The sequence below is a fragment of the Polyodon spathula genome, chromosome 2, assembly GCF_017654505.1.
Source record: "Polyodon spathula isolate WHYD16114869_AA chromosome 2, ASM1765450v1, whole genome shotgun sequence".
NCBI lineage: Eukaryota > Metazoa > Chordata > Actinopteri > Acipenseriformes > Polyodontidae > Polyodon > Polyodon spathula.
Genome location: NC_054535.1, coordinates 91,348,472 through 91,362,147, shown reverse-complemented (window position 1 = coordinate 91,362,147; position 13,676 = coordinate 91,348,472). Strand labels below are relative to the sequence as shown.

General features: G+C 35.7%; 1 protein-coding gene across 4 annotated transcripts in view; it reads right to left on the bottom strand.

Annotated features, from left to right (window-relative positions):
* LOC121303595 (protein Hook homolog 3) overlaps window positions 1-13,676 on the bottom strand; it is a 61,150-nt gene that overhangs the window by 35,255 nt on the left and 12,219 nt on the right. For all 4 annotated transcript variants that reach the window (XM_041234384.1, XM_041234400.1, XM_041234390.1 and 1 more), the window contains exons 2-5: window positions 6,140-6,225; window positions 4,747-4,819; window positions 2,771-2,821; window positions 2,188-2,320 (exon numbers count right to left, since the gene is read on the bottom strand). In XM_041234384.1, the coding sequence (XP_041090318.1) occupies window positions 2,188-2,320; window positions 2,771-2,821; window positions 4,747-4,819; window positions 6,140-6,225 (343 nt within the window). The remainder of the gene's footprint in view (window positions 1-2,187; window positions 2,321-2,770; window positions 2,822-4,746; window positions 4,820-6,139; window positions 6,226-13,676) is intronic.

Genomic DNA, 13,676 nt, shown 5'->3' with positions numbered 1-13,676 from the left:
ATACAAGGAAGAACAAGTCTGACATGAAAAGAATACCACAGTATGCTACACACTTTGAAAGGTGTGTTTAGCAAAGAAATACAAGCAAAGGGATCTCTATGAAAGGGTAGCGTAGTGGCCAAGGCTTGTTACCGGGCAGGAAGGAAATCTAGGAGACAGAAGCTACAGTTAAATGCAATGCACACTTTTACTAATAAACAAATAAATAAAATAAATAAAATAAACAAAAATGGCACAGGAACAAAAATAAACAGTTTAAACAAAACAAATACAAACACTGCTATCAGGATGGGCATTCACCTTCACTGAACAGGGCACAAAACACAGTTCATAAACTCACCCTAAACTCCTGCAAACAATTAGGTTTTCTCTCCCTTTATGTAGATGGCCAATCCCCAATTATCACTCAGTTAACTAATTAGCTAATGGCCACACCTGTGATTGTTGGCAGGGGCAGATTTAACCCCATCCCTGCCAAACTTACATTTATGCAACTATTTACAATGGCACTTTTCTTCCCTGCTGCAATCTTAAACAGCTATAAATCTGAAATCAATACCAGTCTGCTGTAAACATGTTAACTACTGTGCATTATAAGTAGTGTTCCGTGTTTTCGGTTTTTATCTCAGTTTTTTTTCCCCCGGGAATTCTGTAAAAAAAATAGTTTTTTGAAACATCGGTATAAAGTCGGGGGGAAAAAAATCTCAGCATACACACTTTACATGTGGGATATTATGTGTAGCAGTTGTGGTTTCCGATTAGGTTTAATGTCCCTGACATGTCTGATAAAGCACAATCTGTGCAAGTTGAAGCCACATTTTCCCCAAGTTAACTGGTACTTTGGGCAATCGCTGTGCTGACGGAAATAGTATCTACAGAAGGTATGAACATGACATCAGCACAAAACAAGCCAGGTTTATTTGCCTCGAAATCATAAAAATAAAATTGACAGAACTAGGAGTTGCAGACATCGGAAGATGCATCCAAAATCACACTGGACATTTCCATCAATACGTTCCATGTGTAAGTTTACCAAATAAAGCATCACCATTTTCTGTCAAATATTAACGATTAAGATTGTCGGCATTAGGCAGTGTTTTAGATGATGGGCAGACAGTACGGTCGCACTGTCACCGATACATACCTCTCTGTAATAAACAGTGACTGTCCAGCAAAGCACAGCGCTCTGACAATCTCATTAACACAGTCATCATGTGCTCTATTTTTATTAAAGCGCGTGTAAAAGCTGCAATGGATTGCTTGTCTCTCAGTTCACTTTCTTGTTTTAGTTTAATGTGTCGCTTATTTTTCAGTACGTTTTTTTTGTCAGCACGAACATGTACCTCAGTGCAGCAGTATGTGCAGCGCTATGCATTCTCTGCCTCACCTGACCCACTTCTGCTATTTTTGCTTTTTGTATACCTCGAAACATTAATTTTCTTTTCAATATTCATAAACCGATTTAAGTTTTCTCCCCATTCCTCATCCACTAAAAATATTGTATTTTCGTGTAAGTATTTCAATTTAGTTTTTGATCAAGCTAGTAGTTACTACGCCTAGCAATTGCCACAATAATCAGACATTGATTGGCCAACGTAATCAGGTGATAGTGTTTTTGTGAAGTGACAGAGAACCACAGTTGAACATTATTTGATCCTGTGACATCTAAACATCTGCTGTATCCTAGGATACACTGTAGGGCTGCTTATTACAATGTTGGGAGTCAAAATAAAACAGCATTTATTATTACAATTACTATATCAAATTATTGTGTACTTCCTAGAAAATAGTACCAGGATAATATTGAATAAGAGACAAAAATCAGTAAAAAAAATGTTAGTAAAATTCAGAATAAACCAGAAACCCGGAACACTAACTATAAGATAACCCTTTTGGCTCTGGGTTTAAAATACACATAGCAGTTATATTTAGAAACAAAGCCTGAGTGTCAATACTGTGTTATCACATTCAGAAACGTTTAACTTGGCCCACTTAACTGTGAACCAACACTCAAGTGTTGCTTTCAGAACATGGCCTTACGTCTCATTTGAAAGAAGTTTGGTTGAACTTATCTTTGGACAGCAGTCCATTTCACCACCTTAAATTGACCCAGCTGGCATCTCAAAAAGAGAAAGTCTCAAAATAGAAAAAGAAATCTGGCACCAAAAATCAATCACAATTCCCCACCTTGTTTCTGGTCGCAGTTAACAGCACAGCCCAAAATGAGCTGCAGCATTCTCCCGAGCTCAGCAGCATCAGAGTGCTCTCCAACCAGGTTAACATCCGGGAGTGTGAAGTCATTAATCTGCTGCCCCAAAATCTTAAAAAACAACAAAAAGACTATATTTATACTAAATGAACAGATTGACTGTCATCACTGCAATTACAACAACCCTCCAGAAGACTATTCATTTAGCGCAGAGACGGTCCTCTGAAGAACAACGGAGAAAATTGATTGCTGGCTTCTGCAAAGCCACAGTATACAGTACACTGATATTTTTAAATCATATCACACAGAACAGCTACAGAATGCCTTGTATAGCGTAGTGCTGTGAAGTTACTGATAAAACTGGTAGACATTTACTCCAGCCCCCTCATTTTAAATCATCCATATTCTACTTCTTCTGTGGAAATAAACAGAAGCTGTTTGTCAGCAATACAATGGCTTTTCAGCCAGGAATGATGACACATTTTTCATAACTATAAGATGTACCTTTTAGATATCTGACTGAATACTCTAATGTGGACAATTTCACTCTATTTTTCTCACCTCATGATTGTAGTCAAGAATGCCTTTTAAAATTTTCTTCAAGTTGCTGATCTGCAAGAGAAGAACACTGATGTATAAGGATACATCTATACAGTAGAACAGTGGAGGATCTCTTCATAAAGCTTTAACTTGGGACTTATTTAAATAATGGTTTTTCAAAGACTTTTGTGTATATCAATCTTGTATTTTATTCATTTTTCCAGTGGCTACAAGATCCAAGACCACTGATTCTAAATTTCTAAATCCTCTAAAGACAGGAAATCTCCAATTTAAAACATTCAGCAAAGTCACCATTTACAGTATTTTTTTATAAATAATGATACACTTAAATATAAAATATAATGCAATCCATGTAATACAGTACACTTTGTATTACAGTAACAAAGATAAAAAAAAAACACTGGTTACATACAAACAGAAAAAAAAAACAAAAAACAAACACAACATGCCTTTGATGTATAACAGGATATTTTAATACAGTAATACTCACATTTCCTGCCTGAATGGTAATACTGAGTCAGGCTCTAGCATTAACCACAACTAACAATACAGCAGAATATAATAGACAGATTGGTGACACTTTATAAAACTTGAAAGGAATCTGTCCCCTTTGGCTGGTCATTAAGGCCAGCATGTAAGCTCTCTGTAGAGTGCTCTGAGGAACACTAATAAAACACCACATTCGTTCTAGAGCTACAGTAGAGTTCCACTGTAGCCATTCCCCAGACTACACTCCAATAGCAACATCAGAATGCAAATCATACACTGTACAAGAGACACACTTTCTATCAGGAAAAAAGTACAAAAAAATACTGTAATATTGTAAAATACTCACAATGCTTCACATTCATTGTTGAATTACTATTTTTTATTACGTTTTTAATTTCATAAGTTTTCATAAAAACAGTACAATAAGCTTCATTTATTTATTTATTACAGGTAATAAGTACTAGAAACTTGTACATGCTCTAGTCAATTAGGCTAACCTTGTAAATAATCCTCCAGAGGTACAGTATTCATAACCATGTGTTGTTATATATTTATTCCTCATTTAAAACCATTTGGTGGTCCAGAGGTACAGGACAGGTTTGATCTTGCATCATGATATATAACTGAATAACAATGATGACATTAAAACTAAATTACCATGAATTATCATAATGAATCAAGTTTTCTCCTATTAATTGATGGGGAACAATTAAAAAACTACTGGGCAGCCTTTCTAACTCACCAGAGCTCCAGTTGAACCACACAGAGAAAAGTCAGGTAAGGATACATGTTTCAAATTGATTGCATAGCAGGGAAACACATTACCAGACTGCTGAAAGCAGACATGTAAAAAATAACAGCCCTAATAGCGTTCATCAACACATGTACCAAGTCATCATGAATACACTGGACAGCTTTAAAAAGCTCAGCTCTAATCAGAACTCAGATCTGTACTGTTTGCAGAGATAAATCATAACTCTTTGCAACAAATTGCTTGTTTGATTGTTAGTACCAGGCAAACGGCAAATCATCTTCTCATATGAAGGATATTCATATGCGATAAAGATGCACAAATGGTTTGAGGGCAAACTATAAAAAAAAGAGTAAGTGATACTAAAAAAGCAAAAGTTCAGTTGAAGCTTGCTGTTTGAACAACGTATCTTGAAGATAATGTGTTGGCAGGCAAACAATTTGATATACAATTATATTCTACGTGCCAGTTAGTGGAAGACTGTTCACAGAAACTAATCAACTTTTTGTATTAATCCATGGCGATTTTATCACCTATTCTTGAAAGACAAGTACTGTATATTTTTTCCAGAACTCAACCAATTCAACAAAAACAGTAGGCCCACTGCCTAAGACACAACAACTCCTGCAATAATTTAGCCTTTTTAAATTTCTTTTTAAGAAGTGTCCTTGAATACTATACTAGTACATGCACTATGCTAATTTTCCCAATTTAAAGAAAACCCCTGGTACTCCACCTTTAATCTCCAATTATCTCCAGCCTCTGTTTTGATCCTGTTTATCCAGTTGTCATCAAAGTATGCAGGATCTCTGTGAAATAAACAGTAAACATGTTAAAGTAACAATAAAATCAGTCATATATATATATATTATGTGTTTGTGAGATTTAGGGACATTTACCATAGGTTTAAGCAAGCTGTCTAGTACTTGTGTGAATGTCAGGGCATAAATTAATTTTAAGTTCCTCATTTAACCCTTTCAGTTCTGAATTTCTTTTGTTGCGCTGAAGAATATGATATGGAAATAACTCCTATATTGACAATATGTGATATATATATATATATATATATGTGTTTATTTATAACCCGAAATATTAAATGCTCTAATTAGCCAGCTAATAGTTCGATTTCTCAACTAGCCTCTAATTAAAAACAATGTTAAACTTAACACGAAAAAAATAAATATTGTATTCTATTTTTTTTGTTTGGTTATCTTCTAGATGTACAAGAGGAACCGTCAGGTTCAGAATTCACTCTCCTCCGGCCTGTTGTCATTGAAGGTCTTGAGTAGGTTTAACCAATGGGAGAGTCAAAGATCTGCCCCTTGTAATGCAGCTGTCCAATCATTAGTGAGCAGATGCGGGACATATATATGATAGCGTGTGCAGTGTAAGAATAGCTGAATTTCGCATGATATTGCTAATATTATAGAGACCGTTATTGAGAATTATATTGAGAATTTCAAAGTCATATCTAGAATTGCTTTTTACAAACAAAAATAAAAATAAAAATGTTATCAGACAACAGAGGCATCGTAGTCGATTTGGCTACGAATCCATTTTCTAGAACTTCCTCAGAATAATTGGAGATTGATAAAAAAAGGGAGGTATACACCACAAATACCCATACTGACACAGGAAGGGAAGGGATATACCTGCAAAAGAAATGACTTGTACAGTAATCAATGTTTTAATTTTCTTTTGTGATGCAATCCTAGTTTTTGTTAAATGGAATGCAAAAAAAGAGAAATAAAACAGCGAGTAATTTTTTTCAATGTATAACACCCCCTTTTGCATGATTAGTTTGTTTGAATAGTGTTTTCAAGTTAACAACTAATGTTATTGCTTTATGAAAATGTGTCTATGGCCACTTGTTTATTGCAAAGACACAACAATGGCAGATAATGTATTGTCAATTTTTCCTAAACTCAGACCCCTTACTTATTAAATACCCTGATATCTCTGAATAGAAAATCGTCTCCTTTAATGAGCTAGACATGTTTGAAAAGAGAATATTCTGGAGAAAACAGTGAAACCTACAAGACAAATACGAAAATAAAACAGTATACTGTACTTATTTATTATCTAAATTATGAATTTAAAACTAGCAAAAAAGCATATGTAGTACTTACATTTTTTGAAGAACTTGAGCCATCACAACCCCATTCGTGAGATCATCTATTTTTTTACATGATGCTTCAACACCAAAGGTTTGTATCTGAAAAATAAATCAATAAATAAATAAATAAATAAAAGGGATTCATCTCCAGGCTATGGTTAATTTACAATAGCATTCCCAGATTTCGCCAATGCAAATTTTGGATAAATGTTCATTTTATTTTTCAAGGAAGCCGTGGACCAAAACTACGCCTTATTGACTCTTTTCACCCATTTTGGGAATTTATATTGCAACCTTTGAGTTAACTGCAAACACAAAATAATGGCAGATTTACAGTAGTAAAGAAACTTTAGCCTACTATGTTTTGATTAATGTTTCTGAAACATACAAGTAAGCCTATGTTATAATAAATCTTTTTCAGGATCATTTCAAGTATGAGCCTACAGTGAAGAACGCGAGACAAAACCAAGAATTACTGAAGTGGTAAAAGTCTTGTGCAACAACACCTCCCACATTTCCATTCTACAAGAATACAGGAATCAAGGACACAGGCACACAGACCTACAGTAGCTGAGAGAAGAAGTAAAGTAAAAAGCCACACAAGTTTCAGTGATTACAGATGCAGTTCCACAACGGTACTGTACTTGTGTAAGCGTACAGTAACACTAGAAGTAAACAATAGCCCATACAGGCTCACAGCCTATCCAGCACACCCAACTTCCTGTCCTCACACTCAGGAAATAATGCAGGCACATTTTAAAGCTAGGAGACTTTGCCATTCTACAGTGATGTGTCCAATTACAGGGCTTAATGTTCCAGCTTCAGTCTAGTAATTATGTCCTTTGTGTGCAAAACGCAATTAGCTACACTCAAGCTCCAATGGTCCTGAACTGTATAATCGTGTTAAGAAACTTATTTTTCACATAAAGCAGACATCTGTCTGCTGGTAACCTCCAGACTTTCCATGTCCTCTATGCACTCTTTACACAATGCATGTACAGTAGATTAGGCCTGCGTTATAACAATCAGTAAGTACAGTGCATAGAATGGCTTTCATTGTCACAATTTTCCTCCTGTTATAACTTTAGTACTGCAGTAAAAATGCACTGTTGGCTTACTTTACAAAATGAATTTACTGTACTTGCATACAGTTAGCCAACATGTAGTGTGAGCTCCCCACATTTATTACTGTCACTGGATAAGATGAACAAAAGGTATAATGGACAAAATGTGCATTGTGGACAAAACACACACACTCCCTCTCTACAATCTAGAAATATTTTGAGAACAGTTTAATCATACAGTTACCCAACACTGACAAGTCATGTGGAGAGGCTTTAATATTAGGTTTCAGTGCAGTGGGATCCTGTTTGAGCCTGTGTTAATCTCAATGTGCTTCTTTAAAGTCAACAGTGAGATAAAGGTTCTGTACTTTTTGGGACTTTCTGTAAGAAACTATCAGTGTACTAAATTATTCATTAAATTGATTAGGGTCTTGTTAAAATTAGTATATTCACTTAAAATAGCTACTGCACTTGATTACCCTTAATCCATACTAAACTGTGTATTTTTTCTAAAGATCTGGAGTTAAAATAATACTGACAATGTCTGTGTTTACATGGAGAAAGTATTCAGTAGTACCCAGCGTTCCCACTAGGCTTTTTACATACTGAGAAACTTGCCATTTTGACTGAGAAAGAGTAAATTCTTAGTGAGAAACTTTCAGAAACACATCAACTGTTTAATTTATTATTGTTGACACATTATAAAATTTTGAAACAATATTCCAACACAGGTATCTCAACAATGTTACAATTTTCTTTAAACTGAAACATATACAAGACATTTATTCTGGCTCTGCCACCGATTCACCCTCCGAGAAAACATAAATATAGAAGTTTTATGAAGTGTGTATTTACCTTTGTGAAGCCTGTCTGAGAGCCTATCATAACTCCAGCCCATCAGTTATCATAAATATAGACTGCATGCTTAACTAGTGGTCTACATAGAACTGCTTCATAAAACTGTATAAAACACTTGCGTCTGCACTGCCCTCAATTAAGTGGTGTAGTGGTAAATAAAGAAGTGGGTAAACTCCCCTATTTGGTGGAGTGGAACAGACAGATTGAAGAACAGACAAACATGAACAGATACATTGTTATTGGCCCTCAGCCAACCACAGCCCCCCATACGTTATTTCCCCTCTCAGGTGCTGTTCACGTGTGAACAGCAGGGATCGGCAAGGTGTCCGTGGTAAAAAGTTTGAGGTCCATGGTAATTTATTTTAAAAAAGTACGATTTACAATCTCTGTTGAAAAAAGACATGATTTATCTATGTACATATTGCAATTGCGATGCTTACTGCAGAATTTTGATGACACTGAACCGCCTACTGAAGCCTTGTTATACAATCCGATTAAGCGTTAGGTACGTTCACGTTGTGCACTGTTTTCTTTTTCTGAACATTGAAAAAATACATGGCGTTTAAAATTTTAAAAAAAAGATCGTTCAACCCAGCTTGGGAAAGAGAATATTTCATTTTTGAAAGACCCACAGATTATTTGATGGAGTGCCCAAGATGTGGCCAAGTAAAGAAACAACTCAAGTCAACAGTAGCTCGCGACCATGCTGAAAAATAGTGCAAAAAAATATCTAAGACTTCAAACATGTCGAGTGTAGAGAAGGATAGATTCATCAAGGAGGCCAAAGCCAACAGAGGAAGCCAGGTAAAGTAAATGACCGACTTTGTCAACCGCAATCTCAAAGATGCACAGAATGATCTTTGCCTTGCCTATGGTTTAGCAAAAGCCAAACTGCCATTTACAGCAGGCATCGTTTTTAAAGAAATAGCTGAAAAAATTGACCCAAACTCTGCTCCTTTTCAAAGACTGCATTGCAATGCAAAAACTGTGTCAAGAAACACTGAGGATTTTGGTGGCTATCTTTACAGTGAAACTGTTCAAGCGACTGCAACTGAAAGTGTTTCAAGGCGACTGAAAGATCGCTATGGCGATTTATTTGTCCAGCACTGTATGACTAATCGCCAAGTCTTAATGGCTAAAGACGCTGAATCAGTCATACCTGACTGTGGAAGACACGATCAAAGTAACACTGAGGCATTTAAAAAAAGGAGTTTAGACAGATCTGTGAGCTAAATGAAGAGGAATACTCAAACCTGGTTAACTACAAAAAAAATTTGCTGGTTAAGTTTGGCTGCCTGCGTTGAGAGGTTTGAGTTACTGCGGGATTCTCTAGTGCAATACTTTGAGAGAGAGGCATTTGGGAATGGGTCACCGAGTTATAGAACAAGTTGCCAGAACATCCATGACATGCTACAATCTCCTAAATTCATTCTATATCTAAGTTTCTTGAATTGGGTTTTGCCACTTCTCGCATCAACGAATCTAGCGCTGCAGAAAGAGAATTCAAATCTACACAACGCATACTGTTCTCTGGAGAAACGCTGCAAGGTAATTTTAAAGCTGTTTAAATGGCCTTCAAATGAGGATTCTACACGGGAATCTTTCATAACTCCAAGCGACCTGTCTATCCCTAGTGCCACGGTCACAGAGATACTGAGGGAGTGTGAGGAGCAGCACTACTTGCCAGAAACGGAGATTGCTAAGGTAAAAACAACGGCAGCAAGGTACATTCAAAAACACAAAATGAGTTGAATTTATTATTATTATTATTATTATTATTATTATTATTATGATGCCTAGATAACTACTGTAGCTATATACAGTTGTGCTGCTCTTCATTGATATTTGTGTGCTTAGGTCCTCTATATATATATGGGAGAATGTGCTTTAAATCGGACTGTGCTCTGCTGTTTGCTATACACCCCCCATATCCGTCACTGAGTCCGGTAATTTTGTTAAGTGTCCGTCGCGCAACTTGGTGGTGCCGACCCCTGGTGAATAGTCACAGAGCCGATGGTGCGCTTCATGTGAACAGTTCTGCGAATGTCCTTTCGTGGGTTAGAATGAAGGCTGCTCGCACCGCCCTGCAGGTCCAGTGTGCCTAACAACGAACATTAACAGAACATAAACAACCAATCACAGAACACTCACACAAACAAAACACACAGTCCAGTGGCCCCGCTGCCCACTTGCGCAGCACAGTTCTGACTGAGAGCTCTCAGCAATCAGTCTTACGCACAGCAATACAAAAGACACTCACCATTAAAATATCTTGTCTTTAACCAAGGATTTGCATATCACAGGAAAGTACAAGTGAGTAAACTCTGTACCCCTAATATGTTGGTAAACGTTATATTGCCCAAATTAAAAGTGGGTAAACGCTGTTCTGCTACGTAGATCCTTGACCCCATCACTGCTCCAGTTGTAACCATCTTGAGAAACTTAACCTTAAATTCTAAATAAAAAGCATAGAAATCAAATAAAAAACACAATAGTATACTCAAAAGTTTAATGCACCTATTTTGGTTGGATATATTATTACATAGTTGGATTTATTTTTAAACCACACTAAAAGAAGAAAAAGGCTGTGATATGGAACTACAACGAAATAACTTAACCACATAATAACCACACAAAGGCCAACCATAATTATTAATAAGCTATAATTAGCATTTCAGTTTTCACACAATCACTTTAAAAGTATGGTCTAAAGAAAACCCCATTTGTCAGGAGCTACATTACAACAATCCCTCTGTGCATAAGATTTCTGAATTTACTAGCTATTTGCTGCTGCCACATTGTTAATTCTTTAATACAGTATATATTTTTACAATTCATAAATATGTAGGACTGGAAGTACAAGTTAAATGTAAAGTTACTTCTGACAGATATATTTTACGAAAAGCAGCAGCTGCCTCTGTTGCTATGTCTGTGCTTTCGTCTAAAATTAAAGTATGGAACCTCGACTCCCGCAAAGCATTCACAATTTCTGACACAACTGGTTCATTTAGCACATCCACAAACTGCCAGGCGTAGTTTTTTCTTATATAATCAGCACCCATTGAAACCCCATGACTTTCCATCAGCTTTACAGAAAAACTGCAGATAACGTTTTGACACGACGAACAACTGTTTAATTAATGCTATTATTGTAAAATAAACAAGCAAACAAACACTAAAAAGAAACCTATTCCTACATGTTGTAATTTATTAGCCAGATATCATTTCTGAGGACATGTGAAAATGTGGCTTTGCTATCATTTCCCCACACGACAGAGTATCCCGTGCCCGAATATGCTCATTTGTAGAAAAATGTCAAAGCAAATATTCTTTCCAGATGTCCATTCATTGGATAAGCTGTTACTAAAGCAGTTTTCAAATGCAATTGAAATAAAATACAGTATTAAAATGTGAACATTTAAAATAATAATAATAATAATAATAATAATAATAATAATAATAATAATAATAATAATAATAATAATAATAATAATAAAATATAGCGAGAAAACAATTCTTGCTGACAGAAGATTTGTTTTGTTCGTTGTTGAACGAGAACTCTGAAAGCCTTGGATCAGACCGTATCCAGTAAAGAATCCCAGAGCGCGCTTTACAGGTTGTTTACCTGTGTGCTTGATTTTAATTCGGTTGATGGACCGATATTTGTGGAAGGAGGGTTGTTGGATGTTTTATCAACACTGCCAGTATTTTCACTTGAATCCTGCAATGATGTTGCATCTGTTAATAATACACTCATGACTGCTATAAAAAGTACTACTAGCAAACAACGCAGGTATAACACATCCAGTTTCTATTGTGCAATGCATACTTGACATGCTCCAGTACTGTACTGTACAGCTATGGTCAAAAGTTTTGCATCACCCAATAGAATTAACTCATTTTGCTTTATAAAGTCAAATGAAACTGGCTGAGTAAAGTTAACATATTGCATTAGATACCACTTTGTAGTTTATACTAAATGAAATGCTGACAGTCTAACACTGGACTACTATTATGGCTTCCGGTAGACTTTTGCGATATCATTTTGTAGTTTCTTTGATTACCTGATGTTAAATAAAATATCTAAATTAAGTTCATATAGGGTATTGTTTTTTTTTTTTGTTAATGAAGGTCTCAATCCTAAAATTCTGAGAGATGCAAACTTTTGGCCATAACTGTATGCAAAAAAGGGTTGTGTCCTCTGTTGTCTGAAATATGTTTACCCCAATGCTATTTATTTTCCATAATGAAAATGATGTCTATACTAGACAAACAAACAAAAAAAAAAATGTTTATCTCTGGAAAAAGAAACTGAATGAGTGCTACACACACACACACACACACGCACGCACACGCACACACACACCTTAGTCCCAGTATAAAACCATGCTTGAACTGTTATACCAAAGACCAAACCAAGGAGATACAGTAGCCATAGCAGCAGAGAGTTATAAAATTATTATGTTTGTCAAATTTTCATCCTAGAACATTTCTGACATTTAATTGTAACAGAGGTCAAACACCTTACAGTACAGTCTGTATACTAACAAAAAAAATACACTTTGTTATTGACTGCATGTGTTTGTTTTTTTTCATTCATTTACATTTCTATTGTAGCACACGTGCCTCAGTCTTTGCAATGATGTCCGCAAACAGCTGCTTGACACTGTGTTTCCCAAAGGCATGCTAGGAGATTCATCAAAGCTGATTAACATAATTGACTGCCCCACTGCCAATTCTCCATTGCTAAATTAAACATATCGCTCAAGGAAATCTCTTTATGAAACAATAAATAGTAGTCTAATTTTATAAGTGCATATTGAGGAGAGTATTTTAATTGCATTTTCTCCAGCACAAAATGTGTGTGTGTCTCTCTCTCTCTCTCTCTCTCTCTCTATATATATATATGCAGAAATTAAATGAGCTTTCTGGTAGAAACTTGGTTAATTCATTTATAAATTCATTTACAGGTTTAATCAATCAGCAAAAGCCATTCAACTGTACAGTGCATAGAGATGCGTCTTTGAAATGCTATTCAGTAAGGCTGTTTAAATTGTAACAAAATCCTAAAAGACATAAAAACTAAAAAAAAGTCATGATTTAAGAAAATCTTGCATTCACTATTACAGTTTTTTTTTTTTTTTTTTTTTTTTTTTTTTTACACCTGTGTTCCTTTATTATCTTCAGTTGCAGAACAAAAATCAAACCAATGTGAATTGGGACTTTATCGACCTAATTTAGATTTTGGGCAGATGACTTGGGTGCTCAAATGCAAATGAAACATTGACATACTTTAACCATTTGATCACAAATTGGGTTTAGACTGCATGGAACTGGCAGAAGCCTTTTTTTTTTTTTTTTTAAACATAATAAGACTTGACTTGTACAGACTGGTTTCATGAGCAGAGATGGAAACATACAGCATAATACCATTAGTTGCTACAGCCTGGTTTGCAGTGCTTTGCTCTCCAGAAACCAATTTTTAATTTCTTTGAGAAGTTCATAGATTAATTACATTCCATTCTATCAAACCCATCAGCTAAGAACAAAAGCATTTGGCAGTACATTATACGGAGCACACTGCCAGTAGAGCTGACGGCACACACTTCGGAGGACAGCATGTGTTCG